Source organism: Lepidochelys kempii, chromosome 17 (genome assembly GCF_965140265.1).
Source record: "Lepidochelys kempii isolate rLepKem1 chromosome 17, rLepKem1.hap2, whole genome shotgun sequence".
Lineage (NCBI taxonomy): Eukaryota > Metazoa > Chordata > Testudines > Cheloniidae > Lepidochelys > Lepidochelys kempii.
Window position 1 is genome coordinate 3158837 of NC_133272.1, and position 20703 is coordinate 3179539.

At 45.8% G+C, this 20703-nt stretch overlaps 1 protein-coding gene across 10 annotated transcripts in view; it reads left to right on the forward strand.

The window, feature by feature from the left end:
* SPECC1 (sperm antigen with calponin homology and coiled-coil domains 1) overlaps positions 1 to 20703 on the forward strand; it is a 171952-nt gene that overhangs the window by 75686 nt on the left and 75563 nt on the right. For all 10 annotated transcript variants that reach the window (XR_012155359.1, XM_073315156.1, XM_073315159.1 and 7 more), the window contains one exon: positions 18883 to 20456. Coding sequence is in view for 9 of the 10 variants with exons in the window: in XM_073315156.1 (XP_073171257.1) it covers positions 18883 to 20456 (1574 nt within the window). In the remaining variant the exon portion in view is untranslated. The remainder of the gene's footprint in view (positions 1 to 18882; positions 20457 to 20703) is intronic.

The window sequence follows — 20703 nt, forward strand, 5'->3', positions numbered from 1 at the left end:
TAGACAGTTGGAAACCCTAGTTAGGATAATGGAACCTTGAGAAGGGTCTTAGCTATTCTTTGGGTGAATAACCAGCAGGTGTTAGAGCTTTGGGGCCTGTTTTATAGGACCGAGGCTGAACCTGCTGTGGTGAGACCCAGTGCCAGTAGCTTGATTCTCTCTGTGCGGGTTTGATACTGCGAACAAAACTCTGTTAGGGCCTCGGCTGGCATCTCCAAGTGATTTTTACTTGAAACCTAAACTCATGATGAAACTACCATTTGCGTTGTCCACATTCAGTTAATTTTGTTCTTCTCATCATGGGCCTGACCCATAGTCCTCTGAAGTCTGAGGAAAGACTCCAGTTGACTTTAATGGGCTTTGTATCAGGCCCTCTATTATCCTAGTTTCCATCTGAATGAGACCCCACCTCTATTATAGTGGCACTGAGGTAGTTACTGTGTGAATTTAGGCTTTTGTAACTCGGGGAGTAGCTTCAGTCCTTGTTACAGATTACATTGATGGAATCATTAGATGCTAGATGAGGACAGTCCTCCTTCACTTTCTTGGGTTTCCTCAGGCCATGTCTACACTAGAGACTTTACAGTGGCACAACTGTACCGATGCAGCCGCGCTGTTGTAAGATCTCCTGTGTAGAGAGATTTCCCATAGACATAATTAAACCACCTCAACAAGCGGCGGTAGCTATGTCGCGGGAGAGTGTCTCCTGCTGACATAGAGCTGTCCACACTGGCACTTCTGTTTGTGTACCATATGTCGCTGGGGGGAAGAAGGGTTTACACCCCTGAGTGACATAAGTTATACCAACGAAACTGCTTGTGTAGACGTAGCCTCTCTGTGTCCTGACTTTGAAACGTTTGTGTGATTTCCATACAGGTGAAGGGTGGGGTGGTAGAAACAAAAATAACCATTGTTCATGCTGATGGACTCGACAGGATTATAAGACTTCTCCAGTCTTTAAGTGATACCGTTAAACTGAGGAGGAATGCCTTCTTCCTCAGGAAGCATTGAACAGTGCATTCTTCTATGTTGGCTTCCTTGTTGTAATATTTGGACTAGCTGAAGATATCTCAACCATGAGGTCACCACTCCTTGCAGGGCTGCATTCCTTCCAGGGGAAGGTTTCTTCCTGGAGGCCGCCATTTGAAAGAATATCCTACCTGATCAAACTTCTGCAGATATGAATTCGTAACAGTGCTCTTTCTATGACTTAGCCTTTCAGTTGCCATAGGCATCAGCTATTCCTTCATCTCCATCACCTGTGGCCCCAAGAAGTCCTTGAAATCTCATCAGGGACCTTGTTTGTTCTCATGACCAAGAACTGGAAAATATCTCCAAACTTTTTGGAGACCAGGAGTCTCTGTGCTCCTAAATCAGGACTGGATCAAATCAAGGCAACTGCTGCTTCTTTCCCATCCAGATTTCTGGTGGCTCTGTTATTGCAGGTCTAGAAATCTCTTGTCCAATAGCACCATTTCTTTCTCTCGCTCTGATTTCTAACATTTATCCTGCTGTCTCATTCTGTTCCGAAGTATTTGTAGTTGAGTTACTTTCATACTGCTGTATTTTATCGTTGTCTAAATCAGCATCTCACTACAGCATCACTGCTGCAGCCTATAGAACCCATGCCATGGGGAATGCAGGCACGCAAGCGAGCCATATAATCAGACAAATAGCTAGAATTCCTCAAAGACTAGTGTTCACCTCATAATTATTTATTTTTACTTTTTTTCCCTAATCTATCCCAGAAAGCAAAAATTTCCAAATAAGGAGGTGGGAGCAGCTGCTCTGCAAACAAAGAGCCACAAAAATAATTCTAGCCTCTACCCGGGTGTGAAAAAGATTTTCAGACTGCTGGCTGACCTGCTGGCTTCTGTTTGGCTTCAGATAGTGGGGGAAATGCAATGGTCCATTTCAGAGAGTCTTGGACGCTCTTAGGAGCAGAGAAGGGTCATTAACTTTTGAGGCACTAGTTTAATATAGAAGTATGGTGATGGTTCCTTCATGAAATGCAGAGTTGTTTTCTTTGTATTACCTTAGTGCCTAGAAGCCCCGACCAAGATCAGGCACTGTAAACATACATACACAAAACTGATCCTATCCTGAAGAGCTCCTAAATTTCCTGTATGTTCTCAGTTGCATATAAAATTCTCCCTCACTTCCTATTCTAAACTATGTGTGTTAAACAGCTGCTGAATTCTGCACCAGAGATGGCTGCATTACAGCGAAGATAAAATTATTTAGGGCAAGTCTACTCTTAGAATTCTGCATTGGCACAACTGTACCGCTGCAGCCTTTAAGTGAAGATGCTCCTACACCAATGGCAGAGCTTCTCCTGTTGGCGTAGTTAATCGGCCTCACGGAAAGGCGGTAGCTATGTTGACTGGAGAAGCTCTGTCTACTTTGGGGGAGGGAGGGGTACTAGGTCAGTATAACTGTCGCTGGGGCTTATGAAAAATCCACACCCCGGAGGGAACGCAGTTCTACCTATGTAGGTCTGTAGTGTAGTGTAGATCTGGCTCCAGATGAAAGGTGAAAATAAATGTTACCACTTTTGCACTTCACTTGACATTAAACTGGGATTCTAGAGAGGTGGGAATTAATCACTTAGGGTGAAATTCACAGCTACTCAGCAGAGGCCAGTACACCGCCTATGTACTGTTTATGTCCTTTTTAAGCCCTTAAAGATTGTTAACTAATAGGATGGGCTATTAGTTCCTTGCATTTCTAATGAAGCTCTAGTCTGGATTTGGTACAGCTGTGAGGAGCTGTTCTTGCATAGTCACTGCTAGACTGGCTAGAGTAATTCTGTCATGACAGGGCCATCTACTTGGTTCCTTCTCTTACCTGGCTGGAATCCCAGTGATCTCTCCCAAAAGGATTAGCTGGTCTGTAAGGGTGTTGGCTGCATGACTAATCTTTTGCAAACAGACTCATTCAGAGGAACCCCCATGACTGGCCAAGCCTAGCTTTGCTGTGTGCACTGCTACACAAGGTCCAGGGGACAGGTGGCGGTTTTCTTTCTCAGGGATAGAGAGAAAACACCATCTGCTCCTGAGTTACTACAAAGTTCCCAACAACACAGAAAAATGCGGCTTTTTCAGTCCATTTAGATCATTCGTCCTCAGCCAGCATACCTGCAGGAGCCAAGAACTGTATCAGGCTGTGACTGTTGTTGCAGTGGGGTTGTAGTTTCATTTATCTGCTCATTCCTGGGTCTTTGTGTAGTATGTCAGTGTCCCTGCTATGGCTGGCCGTTGTTTCCTGTTGATGGGTTCGTAAACTTTCTCTGGGGAGCAGAGGAGTCATATTTTTCCTATTGCACTTGCCTGAACAAAGCAATTTAACAGCAGGGCGGGAAGAGCGACGGGGAAGGGGCCCTTGCATGAAGGACACATCTGTGGAGCAGCATCAGTAGAAATGGTTTATTTTAAAAAAGCCCTCTCTGAAATTCTGTTAATTAAAGAAGTTCTTAATTACAGCATTCAAAAAGGGTAACGAATACACCAGCCCCAAGAGATTCTCCCTTGCTCTGGTGTCATCTTTAACTTTCCTCAGCGGAATAGGATGGTCTGCTTGTCCTTCCTGTTCATTATTGTTCATGTACCAGTCTGATACCTAGGACCATATCTCATCCTGCTGTGTGCTGCCTAGGGGTGAGCAAGGAATGGGACACAGTCAGTCGCTAAAACCAGACCCTTCTGCTTTGCTGGTGCAGGAGGATAAATGAGATAAAATTGATATTGGATACTGGATTTGACTCCATGTAGTTGATTCAGGATATGCACAAATAAATGTGCTTTTCTCTGTGGGTGTCTGTCCCACGTTTCTCTCACTCACATTCTTCAATTCAGTGAGACTTCAGCATGACAAGTTATACAAGCGTTGCTAATGAAGTGTAAAAGAGTCAGACCCTTCAGATGTCCGTCCATCATAGTGTGTAGACCTACACTGGTTCCAGATTCAATCCCTTGTGTTCCTTTGTCAGCGCACATCCATCCCTGTCCTGGGGTGGTGTGGGGTGAATACCCCATCACACCACACTAAAGGGGTTAAAATGGCTCAGCAGGGGCTAGTTGACAGGATGGGAGGCCACCTGGGTGAGGTATAGGCTGGATATACAGCTGGAATAGAACCTGAAGCCCAGCTGGGCAGGAAGAAGAGGGGCTTGTATGAAGCCAGGGAGAGGAGAGTAGAAAGAGAGCTGCAGGGAAAGAGAGTCAGCAGTTATTCTCAGGGTTGAGAGAAAGGAGTAGTAAGAAGCCTAGGAAAAACAACAGCAAGAGTGAGACCTCATGGACTTCAGCTGCTGATTATGGGGTCCCTATGCTGGACCCCAGTGTAGAGCGCAGGCCAGGGTTCCCCTATCAATCACTGGGGGAGAGGCATGGACAGGCTGTGGATTTTGAAGACTGCCTGAGGTGGTTTGGTTAGAGAGACTTTGATACCCCTAAAGGGGGGAAACTATAGTGACCTGGTCAGAGGACCAAGACACAAAGAGGAAGTGCTGCAGCTCAAGTGGGAGGCTGCAGAGTGAGAGACTGGGGCAAGGGGGCTGAGGAGGCATCAAACCAGTGGTGAGCTAATCCCCAAATGAGCCACAACGAGGTGCCAGAACGGTGAGTGGAGTGGAACCCCGTGGTGTGCAATCTGCAGAACACATGTAAATCTCAGCAATACCCTTCCTTCCCAGCTTTAGGACTGGTATACACCAGAAAACTAGATCGAACCATCTACGTCGCTCAGGGGGTGAAAAATCCACACCCTAAGTCCCCGGGTAGACAGCACTAGGTCAATGGAAGAGTTCTTCCATTGATGTAGCTACCACCTGTCAGGAAGGTGGGTTAACTGCGCCAATGGGAGAACCCCTTCTGTTGCTGTAGGTATTGTCTACAGTGAAGCACATCAGCAGTGCCACTGTAGCATTCCAAGTGTAGACAAGGCCTTTCAAGGTTAGTTTCTTTACTGGATCCTTCTGGCTCTTGTGGCCAGCTGGCTCATGTGTGACCTCAGTGGAAAGGGCTTGCCAATCTCCTTGCAGAAGAACAATGGAGGTTGTTTGTGAATGCAGCCTCCTTCTCTGACTCCTGATAAGCTCCCTCTCCCCAGAATCTCTGTGTTCTTTGTTGACCTTGTTAGGAAGCCAAGCAGAAGGACAATCTCTCTCTCTTTCCCACCCCTATCCCCCTTCTTTTTTCAGTCTGGCATCCCATGATCTGTATAGAATCATAGAATCATAGAATATCAGGGTTGGAAGGGACCCCAGAAGGTCATCTAGTCCAACCCCCTGCTCAAAGCAGGACCAATTCCCAGTTAAATCATCCCAGCCAGGGCTTTGTCAAGCCTGACCTTAAAAACCTCTAAGGAAGGAGATTCTACCACCTCCCTAGGTAACGCATTCCAGTGTTTCACCACCCTCTTAGTGAAAAAGTTTTTCCTAATATCCAATCTAAACCTCCCCCACTGCAACTTGAGACCATTACTCCTCGTTCTGTCATCTGCTACCATTGAGAACAGTCTAGAGCCATCCTCTTTGGAACCCCCTTTCAGGTAGTTGAAAGCAGCTATCAAATCCCCCCTCATTCTTCTCTTCTGCAGGCTAAACAATCCCAGCTCCCTCAGCCTCTCCTCATAACTCATGTGTTCCAGTCCCCTAATCATTTTTGTTGCCCTTCGCTGGACTCTCTCCAATTTATCCACATCCTTCTTGAAGTGTGGGGCCCAAAACTGGACACAGTACTCCAGATGAGGCCTCACCAATGTCGAATAGAGGGGAACGATCACGTCCCTCGATCTGCTCGCTATGCCCCTACTTATACATCCCAAAATGCCATTGGCCTTCTTGGCAACAAGGGCACACTGCTGACTCATATCCAGCTTCTCGTCCACTGTCACCCCTAGGTCCTTTTCCGCAGAACTGCTGCCTAGCCATTCGGTCCCTAGTCTGTAGCTGTGCATTGGGTTCTTCCGTCCTAAGTGCAGGACCCTGCACTTATCCTTATTGAACCTCATCAGATTCCTTTTGGCCCAATCTTCCAATTGGTCTAGGTCCTTCTGTATGCTATCCCTCCCCTCCAGCGTATCTACCACTCCTCCCAGTTTAGTATCATCCGCAAATTTGCTGAGAGTGCAATCCACACCATCCTCCAGATCATTTATGAAGATATTGAATAAAACCGGCCCCAGGACCGACCCTTGGGGCACTCCACTTGATACCGGCTGCCAACTAGACATGGAGCCATTGATCACTACCCGTTGAGCCCGACAATTTAGCCAGCTTTCTACCCACCTTATAGTGCATTCATCCAGCCCATACTTCCTTAACTTGCTGACAAGAATACTATGGGAGACCGTGTCAAAAGCTTTGCTAAAGTCAAGAAACAATACATCCACTGCTTTCCCTTCATCCACAGAACCAGTAATCTCATCATAAAAGGCGATTAGATTAGTCAGGCATGACCTTCCCTTGGTGAATCCATGCTGGCTGTTCCTGATCACTTTCCTCTCATGCAAGTGCTTCAGGATTGATTCTTTGAGGACCTGCTCCATGATTTTTCCAGGGACTGAGGTGAGGCTGACTGGCCTGTAGTTCCCAGGATCTTCCTTCTTCCCTTTTTTAAAGATTGGCACTACATTAGCCTTTTTCCAGTCATCCGGGACTTCCCCGGTTCGCCACGAGTTTTCAAAGATAATGGCCATGTTGTGCCTCACCACCTAGCGCTCAGGAGAACTGCAACCATCCATTATTTAGACAGTGAACTCCTTAGGGTTCATCCTGCTTGTGTGTCTTGTGCAGGGCCAGACATGATGAATAAATAAATAAATAAATATTCCAGCACCATAGAAATAAGAAAAAAGCTGGCAAGAGCATAGAACACGTTCAACTCCCCTGAGCTGCTCAGACAACTAGACACTCTCACAGTGTCTTGGCTTGGCATGGCCTGTAGCTGTGATGCCGGTGAAGGAGAGCTGAGGCTCCTATGGACAGCACCAGGATTCAGATAATGAAGGTACCTTGCAGAGAGGTGAAGTGACTTGTCCTAAGTTACATGTTGAGTTAATGGCAAAGGGTAAAATTTTCAAAAGTACTAAGTCCAATTCTCCAAAATGACTTGGGAGTGTAAGTCCCATGGACTTTTGGTAAGACTTTCAATAGGTGCCTCAGACACTTTTGAAAATGGGATTTTTAAGTATGTAAATCACTTGGGCTCATATTTTAAAGGTATTTAGGAATTGCTGTGCTCAGAATTGCACACCCGATTTAAGAGTCTAAATCTAATTTTCAAAAGGAATTGAGGCACTTAGGAATCTACTCCCTAAATGCAGCAATGCCTAAATAGCTTTAAAAATCTGGACTATAAGCTCTTGATACTTTTACCCTCAGCTGTTAATAGAACCCCTCGGACCTGACTCCTACGTTCCCTCCCAGCATTGAACCAGCAGAGAACATTGTGGTTGTAGTAAGTACCTTGAGATGGCTCCCTGTTGGTAAAACCACCTCTTTTTAATGTGGTTGTCATTGAATTCACAGACTGATGACATCAGGAAATCACTTGTCTGTGAGCGGTATAAATTCAGGGCTTGTCTTCACGTACAGTCCTACAGCGGTGCAGCTTGACTGCTGTGTCGCTTTAGTGAAGACGCTGCTTCACCTACTGGAGAGCTTCCCTGTCAGTGAAGTTAATCCACCTCCCCAAAAGGTGGTAACTATGTTGATAGGAGAAGCTCTCCTGTTGATTTATTTAGCATTGTCTACACAGGGGGTTATTTCGGTATAACTATGTTGCCCAGGGGGTGTGGATTTTTCACACCCCTGTGCGACATAGTTATATTGGTATAGGTCTGTAGTGTAGACCTGGCCTCAGTGTTGGTTCCTTAGTTGGGAGTCAAGAGAAGGTGGAGTTGAGGCCCAATATGAGCATGTAATCTTCACTGAGCTCCAGCACTGGCATCTTTGTGAACACAGAGCATGCTAACTGCTGTTGCCTATAGCTTACCACTCCCAAAAGCCTTAACCAGAACAGCAAAGGTACTATAATAATTCTTTGCACTCAGATGGCATCTTTCATCCATGTATCTCAATGTGCTTTTCAAGCATTAATGTACTACACGTCACAGCCTTATAGATGAGGAAACTGAAGCTGAGATGGGTGAAATGACTTGCCCAACGTCACACAGGAAACAAATGCCAAAAATAGAGAGAGAATCCAGTAGTCCTGCCTCCCAAACCCTTTCCCCTACCCCTAAAGACTACCTCCCATCATCTGTTCCCACTTAAACATAATGCAATGTATTTCTGTACAGCATCCTCCATATACCGTGTCATAAAACCCTTCCTGGTCAAAGAGTTAAGGGAAGGTTTGAAATTGGGGTCAAAAGAGGAGGTGTGACTCTGAAGCGAAATTGGAGCCATGCCGCTGTGTTAATTATGTTTGATTTATCCACTCTGTTTTTCCTTGTGTTTGGATGTGTGACAAAATTGTGTCCTGCACAAACATGAACTTCCCTGGGGGGGTGTCGGTGGGAGAGTGAAGTGGAAAGTTGTGCTGAGCTAGCCAGATGAACGCAGAAGCTTGAAGCCACCTCATTAGTGACAAGGCCACCACTTGTTCTGAAAGATACACTTTTTGGCCAGTCGGATCTCCATGGAGACCACGGCTGAGTGACCTTCCTGTCCCGACAGCCGCTCCCTTGCACCACGTCACATGGCTGCCTGGCGTAAGGACTGGGAGAATGGCAGGATGTGTGGGAAGGAGCCCTGAGGCATGGCATGTAACCCAGCCCAGAACTGCTGTGGTCACAGCCTATGCAGGAACATGTCTGCTTGTTTGTATTTTCCAAAATTAAACTCCAGTCCTGGCAACTCTTCATGTCCCAGTTAGGAAGCAAGTGAAAAAGCAGCAAGCTCCCTCTCATGCCTTCCATGGAAGGCTCTAGACTGGCCAGCTCCAGGGTTCCCCTCCTTTTCCTACTCACCGTTTGGTGACTGACTGAGTGTCCTCAGGGGAGCCACAAATAGGTCAGATGAGTAATATCACTGAGCAGTGGTCCCTGGCATTAGCCTCACGGTATGAGGGAAGGATTGGAAAAAGGGCAAATTTCCCAGACACTAAGACAAAACAGTGCAAAGGTTCAGGGGCAAATCACCCTGTCCTTGGCCCAATCTAGGAAAACCGTTTTAAGGCAGAACTTGGGCCCTAACCTGGACAATGAGGTTGTTTCCACAGTGGGCTCTGCAATCCAATGAAGACAGCAGCAGAAATGGGGTGCTGGATGCTCTCAGTTGGATCTTCAAAGTGCAGGAGGGAAAATGATACTTCTGGGAAGGGAGAAGGAAGGAGGAGCTTGCTGAGAGCCCAGGGCCTGATGGGGAATGTGAAGGTGGGGGGTCATTTAGAGAATCCGAACTCTGCCTGAACCTCGAGACTTCGTGCATATCTCTCTGTGGTAATGCTGAGGTAATGTTTGCTACCTGCCCCATCCTGGCACAGTTAGCATTAACCATGTCTGATTGCCAGTTCTTGTGGGCTTCACTTCTAAGCCAGGCTCCTACACACGGGGATAATTTTATGTAGTCTGTGTTCCAGCATGGGCCAGGGAGTGTTGTGGCTTTTCCATTCCATATTCCAGCCCTTTTTTGCTAGGAGCAGGTGCCTGTTTGGGAGTTCATGTAATAGGTGTTGAGAGCTTAGCCCAAAAATAGTGGTGAAACGTAGTGAGGGTATGCTGGGAATTGCCGTCCTGAACAATCGTAAGGGAAAAAACACTACAGGCCTGAAAAATGGGATTGAAATGGCTAAAGAAGATCATGATGGGCCAACCATTATCTCATGAAAGTCCCACTTCACTTCTGGCAAGAGCTGAAAGGTAGAGAATGTTGATTGGCAGAGTGCTGGGAGCTAGAGAACTGACCTTCAGGCTGGGAGCCAGGAACTCCTGGTTTCTAATCCTGACTGACTCATTGTGTGACTTTGGGCAAGACACATCATCTCTCTGGGTCGCTAGCAATTAACCACTTTGAAGAGCTGAGCTGAGGGGCTTGTTAAAACACTTTGAAGAGGGAACCTATTATATAAATGCTAGGGGTTATTTTTGAGTAGATGAAAGCACTGGGAATAGACTCATAGATGCATAGATATTAAGGTCAGAAGGGACCATTATGATGATCTAGTCTGACCTCCTGCACAATGCAGGCCACAGAATCTCACCCACCCACTCCTGCAATAAACCTCTCACCTATGTTTGGGCTATTGAAGTCCTCAAATCATGGTTTAAAGACTTCAAGGTGCAGAGAATCCTCCAGCAAGTGACCTGTGCCCCATGCTACAGAGGAAAGCGAAATACCCCTAGGGCCTCTTCCAATCTGCCCTGGAGGAAAATTCCTTCCCGACGCCAAATATGGCGATCAGCTGAACCCTGAGCATGTGGGCAAGATTCACCAGCCAGATACTCAGGAAAGAATTCTCTGTAGTAACTCAGATCCCACCCCATCTAACATCCCATCACAGGCTATTGGGCCTATTTACCATGAATAGTTAAAGATCAGTTAATTGCCAAAATCATGTTATCCCATCATACCATCTCCTCCATAAACTTATTGAGTTTAATCTGTAAGCCAGATAGGTCTTTTGCCCCCACTGCTTCCCTTGGAAGGCTATTCCAGAACTTCACTCCTCTGTTTGTTAGAAACCTTTGTCTAATTTCAAGTCTAAACTTCCCAAAGAGCACTGCAGGCACTGAAAATCTTGGAGGGGGTTTCCCCTGCATGCTGTGGGGTACAAGGTGAGGTGAGGTCAGTTACATGTTTGGAAAAAAGTGGATATTTAGGAAGTACCTGCAGTTTGGAGAGGGTGCAGGGATGATTCCAGCCCACTGTAGGCTGGGTGGGCAGTGAGAGGGGTGACTGGGCAGCTGTGCACAGAGAGAAACCCTGGCAGACCGGGCAAGGCAGAGAGATGGTGACCAAGTGGCTAAGGAGCAAGGAGGGCAACCTTGGCTAAGCATGCAGGGTAGTTAGAGGGTGATGCTGGGCAGATGGGGTGCAAAGGTGGGCAATACTAGTGGGCTAGGCACAGTGATCTTAGGTGCCAGGAGGGTAATCTCAGTCAGACCAGCAAGACTGGCGGGAGGGCGATACTTGACAATCCTCATTAATGGCTCTTCTAAAAAAAAAATAAAAAATCTGTTCCTGGAGATTGCTTTCTGTACTGTTCTGAAATGAGCAGCTCATTGTCTTTCTCCTGCTTCTCTGAATAGAACAAGAGAAGCCCCTGGGAGCTGCAGTCCCTTAGAAGTCCACCACTCAAAACAGCAGCATTAATCCATGTTAGGTGGGATTCTGAGGTCTGGGGAATAAGAGAGAACTAGAGCTGTTCTTCTGGATTCTTCAGCACGATGTTTAAAGCACTTGGGGTGCTCAGCTAATCAGGTCACCAGCCTGGCTGAATGTTCTTAGCCCATCACTCTGCATGGAGGGAGCCTCAGGCTGTGGGACTGACTATTCCATTTGTAACCATTGGACCTCTCCATCTGAAGGTCACCCTGAGGGGGAGAAATTAGTTGCAATGAGATAAACTTTATTTTAGTGCTCCACACTTCAGTGCTTTGTAATCAACACATGATGCTCTTGAGCACCCCTTTGGGTTATGTTCCAGGGTGTCTCCTTTGTGACAGAAACCCTTGGTTTTGTAGTATTATGAACTGTTTCTGAGATGCCTTATAATGGAGAGCATTGGGCACATCTGTAATAGCAGGAACAGGCAGTCGGGGTTGTAATGGTGTTTGAGAGATGGCCATTGCATTGTGATTTATTAGAGAACAGGTCAGCAGCCCATGGAGCCTTACAACCCCATGGGACAGGTCGAGTAAAATTCAAAGTCCATGCCACTTGGCACAGTGATGAAGTGCTGGTTGCATTTGTTAGGTGTCCTTCGTTTTGATACCTGCTTGTCTCTTTTCCATTACTCATGTTCAAGTCTAGTCATCATCTGGTAGGAATGAAAGGCAGGCTGGCCCAGCTAGCAGAGCCGCCATGTTGTTTCTGAGATGTTAGAGATGTTTCCTAGCACCATGAAATTGCATCAGTGTGTGACAGCATTGCTTCATCCCATTGTGACACAAGGTCACCATGTATTGACCTGATGACAAGGTCACATCACTGACTTTGAGTGGTCCAAACCAGTGCAGGCTCTAAATTATCTGGGAGCCAGGCTTGTAGGACACTGGCCAGGCCCATGGATATCAGACAGACTTACAACTTCAGCTACTGGATGGCTAAGAAATTATCCTTCTGAGCTTCATCTTGAATACTAATGCAAAGTCCACCTGCTGGTATCGCAACAGTGACGATGCCTGAAGAGGTGATGAGGAATCATTCTGCCAGCAAGCAGTCTTGCCTTTTCCATTTCTATTTCTCTGTGGCTCACGTCCTGAGACAGAGAGATGACTGTGCTGCTTTGGTCAGATTTGCACAAAGTCCACAAAGAGTGGATTGCTTGATATCTGCTTTACACTGAAAGAATCTGAACAGCCGGCTCTGCCCAAGTCTCTCTGTTTGGTTAGAAAGTGACTGTGGGATCCCCCATGTTCAGTAGCAGTGCAGGAGAGTATGTTACATGAGCTGTGCCCAGCACATCTGTTTTCATGTGTAATGCATATTTTACCTCTGAAATCTGTGGTATGATTTATAGTTTGCTTGGCTGTATGTGGTATGAACGCAGCAGGCATGCATCTATTTGGTGCATAGGGTATGTCTATACTATCCCATTGAGTGTGCAAGATTCAGCTAAGGTTCAGACAAGGCCTTTCGCTCACTATGGGCAGCTGCATCCCCAGGTGTTAGCTGAGGGGCGTCTCTACCCCTCTGAGCCACAAAGAGCTGTACTGAGCTTTCCGCAGCTGGAAGTGACACTTGTCACAGACCATTTGATTTCCCCCACATTCCAGTCTTGGGTGTTAGTGCATGGAAACCAAGGGCTTGTTCTTCCTCTGCGCTTGAAGGGCATGCAGTTCAGAAATGCCTGCTCTTGGCAAGTGGGAGCCCTTGAGTTAAATAATGGGGACCTCCCATGGTTTAAGCGATGGGCCTGTGCTCCTGTAATGTGATGTGTAAAATGAGTTTTAAGATCCAGCATTCCACCGGTGGCCCTTTGAATTGGAAAGGAAAAAACATAGTCTCTACTTCCATTCTGCTTTCCACTGGGGAGCTGAGAGCCGCTATGGCATGCTGGCTTCGCCAGCTGTAGATGACTAAATGTAGCCTGGCTGTGTGGGCTGCCTGCAGTCCAGCCAGAATATTCCTGCTATCTCTTCCCATAAACACTGCAGCCTTTGTCTTCTGCCTTATCCTGCCTTTAACATTACACAGAGCTGTTACTGTGCTCTCTCTGGAGCAAAGTCCCCTCTCTGTTTTAGGGGGTCTTTTCTTCAACCCTCTCATTGTCCCTCCATGTTTATTGTGCTGGCTTAGGACATTTATTTCGGAGAAAGGAGGAGATGCCCCCATTTGTGGGGGTTTTATAAATGTATTGCATTCTCCAAAGAGCTGCTGAGCAAACAGTGTGTGGTCGACATTAACTCTTCGGTGCCATGCAGGTCTAAAATGCAAGAGCCACGCTGGGGCTTTCTCAGTGTGTGGAAAATTGTGTTGAGAGAATTTGGAATTTGCCTGCTATGTAATGCAGCAGCCATGCAATCCTGCAAAATGACTGCTTCAGATCCAAGCACTGAGTTTTAGGGTCTGCTCTCCCTTTAGTGTTATCTGCCCTTAGAATTATAAGAGCTTTGTTTGTGTCATTGAAGAAAGGTTTCCAAATTCTGCAAAACGTAATTGGTTCTAGGACTCACTCAGGGACAGATCTTGGAGCCCTCCTCTGCTGCAAGCACCTGGCTCACTGTGACTGGCTCACTGTCACACTGTTGTGTGGCTGCATTCAATGTTTTCCTCCTACATCTCTTAAATTATATCAAAACCATAAGACCCATGTCCTCGGTGGAATAGCACTTTTCTGTAGTGGAGTATGTGTCAGACAAGGCCAGGTAGCTTGAGGAGTCAGGAATTCCATGAATTCTAATCCCAGTTCTGCTACTGACTTTGTTTTTCTCCTTAGGCAAGTCACTTAACCTCTTTGTCTCCGTTTTTTTACCTATAAAATAGGAGTAATAGTTCCCTTGTGTCATGCCACCTGTGCCAGCCTTAAACAACTACTTCTCCTTTCATCATACCCTTGATAACCCTTCCATGGCTTTGAGCACCCATGATGCTTCTCTCCAGCACCCGCAGACTCTGTGTTCCGAAGTCTAGTTAGTCACAGCTCTCAGTCTTAACAGCCCATTAGGAGGACTGTTGTATTAAGTTAGATGGAATAAATGGGCCAAAGGTGTTAACATAATCCAGTCACTATTCAACATTAAACAGTGTTAAACAAGGTTCAGGGCATGATATAAAGATGTCAGCATTCAATGTTATGTCAAACACACCATTAAAAATCATTTAAACCTTTTATTAACGATAAAGAAAAGAAGGAAAAACAGTTAAAACACTTTGAAATGTAAAATATTAAGTAGGGCTTTCGTTTTGACAACATCCCTTGTTCCCTTTCCCTTTAGCTGGAGAGTTTTAGAAGGAAAAATTCCTGTGTTTGACAGTCTCTTAGATGGTATTAAAGATGGTAATAACTGTCCTTTGGGGAAAAGAGAAGAAGATGGTTGAGTAGGGTTGTGTCAAAAAAGAGACCCAGCAGTGTTTGACCAGATAACAAAAGCCAAGTTACCACGAGGTGGAGGGAGGGAGGTTGGGTCATTAGCTCGTGCCAACCCCTGCTCAGCTGGGGCCGCCTCCTACCTGAAGGCAGGCTCCTTGTTAGGCTGCAGCAGCTCCTGTCCCAGACCCAGAGCAGAGGGAGCCCAGTGTGAGGTGGTGGTGAGGTGGAGACAATCCTGGGAGGAATGGGAGAGGGTGGGGCTTGGAAGAGGAGTGAGCGATAGGGGCAGGGCCTCGGGGGAAGAGGCAAAGAAGGTGCAGAGCCTTGAGGGAAGAGGTGGGGCAGGGGGCAGGGCCTTAGGGGTCCGGTTACCAGCAATTAGAAAGGAGGCAACCCTATGGTTGAGATGAGCTGGAGCTGCCACTGCTCCTGTTGATGTTTCTGTTAAAACTTGATCCTGTTTCATAGAACCATAGAATATCAGGGTTGGAAGGGACCCCAGAAGGTCATCTAGTCCAACCCCCTGCTCAAAGCAGGACCAATTCCCAGTTAAATCATCCCAGCCAGGGCTTTGTCAAGCCTGACCTTAAAAACCTCTAAGGAAGGAGATTCTACCACCTCCCTAGGTAACGCATTCCAGTGTTTCACCACCCTCTTAGTGAAAAAGTTTTTCCTAATATCCAATCTAAACCTCCCCCACTGCAACTTGAGACCATTACTCCTCGTTCTGTCATCTGCTACCATTGAGAACAGTCTAGAGCCATCCTCTTTGGAACCCCCTTTCAGGTAGTTGAAAGCAGCTATCAAATCCCCCCTCATTCTTCTCTTCTGCAGGCTAAACAATCCCAGCTCCCTCAGCCTCTCCTCATAACTCATGTGTTCCAGTCCCCTAATCATTTTTGTTGCCCTTCGCTGGACTCTCTCCAATTTATCCACATCCTTCTTGAAGTGTGGGGCCCAAAACTGGACACAGTACTCCAGATGAGGCCTCACCAATGTCGAATAGAGGGGAACGATCACGTCCCTCGATCTGCTCGCTATGCCCCTACTTATACATCCCAAAATGCCATTGGCCTTCTTGGCAACAAGGGCACACTGCTGACTCATATCCAGCTTCTCGTCCACTGTCACCCCTAGGTCCTTTTCCGCAGAACTGCTGCCTAGCCATTCGGTCCCTAGTCTGTAGCTGTGCATTGGGTTCTTCCGTCCTAAGTGCAGGACCCTGCACTTATCCTTATTGAACCTCATCAGATTCCTTTTGGCCCAATCTTCCAATTGGTCTAGGTCCTTCTGTATCCTATCCCTCCCCTCCAGCGTATCTACCACTCCTCCCAGTTTAGTATCATCTGCAAATTTGCTGAGAGTGCAATCCACACCATCCTCCAGATCATTTATGAAGATATTGAATAAAACCGGCCCCAGGACTGACCCTTGGGGCACTCCACTTGATACCGGCTGCCAACTAGACATGGAGCCATTGATCACTACCCGTTGAGCCCGACAATCTAGCCAGCTTTCTACCCACCTTATAGTGCATTCATCCAGCCCATACTTCCTTAACTTGCTGACAAGAATACTATGGGAGACCGTGTCAAAAGCTTTGCTAAAGTCAAGAAACAATACATCCACTGCTTTCCCTTCATCCACAGAACCAGTAATCTCATCATAAAAGGCGATTAGATTAGTCAGGCATGACCTTCCCTTGGTGAATCCATGCTGGCTGTTCCTGATCACTTTCCTCTCATGCAAGTGCTTCAGGATTGATTCTTTGAGGACCTGCTCCATGATTTTTCCAGGGACTGAGGTGAGGCTGACTGGCCTGTAGTTCCCAGGATCTTCCTTCTTCCCTTTTTTAAAGATTGGCACTACATTAGCCTTTTTCCAGTCATCCGGGACTTCCCCGGTTCGCCACGAGTTTTCAAAGATAATGGCCAGTGGCTCTGCAATCACAGCCGCCAATTCCTTCAGCACTCTCGGATGCAACTCATCCGGCCCCATGGACTTGTGCACGTCCAGCTTTTCTAAATAGTCCCTAACCGCCTCTATCTCCACAGAGGGCTGGCCATCTCTTCCGCATTTTGTGATGCCCAGCGCAGCAGTCTGGGAGCTGACCTTGTTAGTGAAAACAGAGGCAAAAAAAGCATTGAGTACATTAGCTTTTTCCACATCCTCTGTCACTAGTTTGGTGTTTGGGATCTTAGTTTCATCTTAGTTTGGTGTTTGGGATTCAGCTGGAGCCAGTAGGGATGGCAGTGTCATTTGGGTTCATTTGTTTCTGGCCTGTTCTGTTCAGTACACCTCTTAGGATTAAGATGCTGAAGGCCTGGGGTCCCAGGATCAGTGGGGGTGGCAGCCATGAGGTGAAGCTCGTTCCAGTAACATCTGTTCTTTTTGTCTGTTCTTCTTTTTGTTCTTTCATCCTTTCCGCTCAAAATCTTTCTTTTAAGGACCAAAAAAAGAAGTGATGGGTGAAATAGCCCATCCCCTCACTATTTTGTCCACCAATTAGGCCTAATATCTGACATACCAGTTTTGGCTCATTAGCTTCCTGCTCCATATCTTTTAACCAGCATAATTTAAACACAGTCCTTGAATTATATTAACTTGGCCTTTTTGTTTAGACTAACTCAGTTATTCTGTCTCCCTTTCGTACCTTTTCCCATCAACATTTGTCTTTTTAGCTCATGGTAACATCTTACGGACTTTTACACAGCTTTTACGGTGGAACTCACAATTCAGGTAAATTTGTAGGCCCAATTGTCATAACAGACCCTGGGTTGCTTCCGTACCCAGAGCTCCCTTTTCTAACCTAACTAAAGAGATCTGGTCTCAGTAACTTCACCACTTCCAGAATTTTTGTGGAATTTCACCAATTCCATTTTAAATATTGTGAATTTGTAAGCAGGTAAAACTTTGTCATTAGAATGGAAATGAAGATTTCAGCATCAACTTCCCTTTTGTCTCCTTGTCACCCATCCCATTGGCTGTTAGGGCTTTTAAAATGCTAAACCGTTCTAAGTGAATTCCCCATATTGCTTTCTGTGTTTCTGAGAACCTGCAGAAACAGAATTTTCTGTGTTTGTGTTTAGGTTTCCAGTGGTGAGAATTTCTCTGCTCCAGAGGTCCTATTTAACTAACTCTACATGAGAATTGAAACCTTTTTTCAGTGCACATTGGTTAGATCTCAGGTCAGGATGTTATTCAACAAGCACAAGACAGCAGTAGCTATGCAAGAGTATAATTGGAATAATGTGGTTTTAAGAGCTGTTACCTCATGAAGCATCACCAAAGATGGGGAAAACTTAAATCTATTATTGGAAAGCTGGGATTGCTTTCCAATACCAGTGGAGGTATGCAATTAATTTCTATCGTAAGTGGTTCACAAGAAAATACTTTGAAATAATTGCTCATTCACACCAGGAAAAAATACAAGCCAACTACCAAACAGGTCAGGATGTTATCAGCATCATAAGCGCCCTGTGCTATCTGCCTTTTTTATGAGTTCTGAGTGGACCATTGCTGCATTAAAGATGCTGAGAGTCAGTGCTAATCAGATGGGCTCAAGGCCCAAGAGTAACATAAGTTCTACCTTGCAAACAGATTCTCATTTATTTCTTCCAACAGAAACCTGTCCATGGCCCATTAGCCATCTCTATCTGCTCGTCTTTGGTTAATTTTCCTTCTCATTAAAACTGTTCCTTATAAATTGATTAAAATGTAAATACATCAATTTCATGTGTGCTGGCAATACCTGGTTTTACAACCAAAGTCAGAAACATGTCCAAGGTTAGTGGGCTTTTCTTCTAGAAACTGCCCATCAGTTTTTAATTAAGCATTTCAGTACAGTTAACATGATATAATTAAAATAGTTAAGGACGCCATTGCTTTTTGTCAGTCAATTAACATTGTGGAATTTGGCATTACACTTTAAAAATATATTGAAGCAGCTACAGATTATGCTGCCTAGTGGGAGGGAGTTGGGCAGATTGCTCCTTTCCTGAGGAGGAGGGAATATGAAATTAATACAAGTGTTCATGATGAAGAAATCCATGACCGAAGCTATTCAGACATCCAGGTGTTTTCCTATGGCAGCTGTAGGCCATAACTTTGTTGTCACATGACTTGTTTCACATAGGCAATTACTGAATTTGTCTCATCTCTTTTCTCTTCTATCTTCAAGGAATTGTTTCATCAGCGAAGCGCACAGGGATTCCGGCTCCTCGGGAAATTTCATCAACTGTCTCCAGAGAGAGAGCTGTTTTGCGTGGTCCAGCCAACACCAGGAAAACTCAGCCCAGCCCAACTTCTTCGGGCACGCCCACCCCTACCAAGCACCTGCGTCCTTCTGCCAAGTCCAAGCAAGAGAATGAAACTGGGGACAAGACAGTTCTGGAGTCCCAGGTTAAGGAACTCTTGGCAGAAGCAAAGACAAAAGACACTGAAATCACCAAGCTCCGGAGTGAGCTGAAGAAATGCAAAGACAAAGGGTCAGTTAACTCTGAAGGGATTGGTGCTTCAGACCAAAACGTAGAAATGTTACCAATGTCACCTGGTGACATAGACCCATTAATACAGACTCTTCAGGAAAAGAACAGGACTTTTCAAAAAGAACTTGCTAGCCTGGTGGAAGAAAACCGGGTTTTGAAGGAGAAACTGATTTATCTAGAGCACTCCCCTCTCTCGGACACAACAACAAGCAGCGGGGGCGACAGCAGCTTCACAACCCCAATCACTCAAGAATCAAGTTTTGGAAGCCCAACAAAAAATCTATTGAGAGGTGAACCAGATGAGCCCAGACAGCGTGTGAATGGAGAAGCAGTGCGAAAGTCAGGTTCTTCTAGCAGTGATGTGACTAAAGCCTCTTTGTCACCCGATGCATCTGATTTTGAACATATAGCAGATGTACCTTCTAGGCCAACGTCCTCCAACAGCAACCCCTTTAAGGGTTCCAGATGCTCCACCACAGGGAGTTCTCCAAACAACATTAGTGACCTTTCTGTGGCCTCCCTGACAGAGAAGATACAAAAAATGGAAGAAAACCACCACAGCACAGCAGAAGAGCTTCAAGCCACTTTGCAGGAGCTGTCAGACCAGCAACAAATGGTGCAGGAGCTGACAGCAGAAAATGAGAAGCTAGTGGAAGAGAAGGCTCTGCTGGAGACCTCCTTTCATCAGCACAAAGAGAGAGCAGAACAGCTTAGTCAAGAAAAAGAAAAGCTGATGACTGTCCTACAAGAGCGATCCAAGAATGAAGAAACCAAAGTTCAGGAGGGGAAAATCCTTGAACTAGAGCAGAAATGCACAGAATTGCTTGAGAAAGCACAGTTTGAAAGAGAAAAGCTGCTCAACATCCAGCAACAATTATCCAGCAGCCTACGGAGCTTAGAAAGGGAGCATCAAGACGCTCAGGAGGTGATCAAGGGCCTAAGAGAGGAAAATGAGAAGTTGGGTGGGCTTTTGGAAATGGAACGACAGAACAACAGCATGGTGGCAAAGTCTCTAGAGGACTGTAAAGTTGCCTTAGAAGGCCTGAAGATTGAAAATGGATCTCTCAGAACTCAATTAGAAAGTGAGAAACAAAAAGCTGCAGAGATCAATGCAATGGGATGTATTACTGACAACTCTGAGGTGCAAGAGATGCTGAAAGTGGCCCATGCAGAGAAGGATCAGTTAGAACTGGCTTGTACAGAGCTCAAACAAGAGCTGTTGAAGGCAAACAGTGAAGTAAAACATGTCCAGGGCCTACTGGCCAAGGTAAGACAAAAATAGATTCACATTCAAGGCCACCAGATGCCTGCCTTCCCCCATCAACCAATACAGTGGTTTCTTCATGAGACAAAGACCAGTAATGAAGTAGAGCTGAGTGAATAATTTATAGTGAATAATCTAATCCGTTAATTTTTTCCTTTGACAAATGTGCAAGTTATATAGGATTTTTTTGCAAATTTATTCTCTCAGAATTATTTGCAGACTAATTCCTGGTCTCTAGATCATTTGTGAG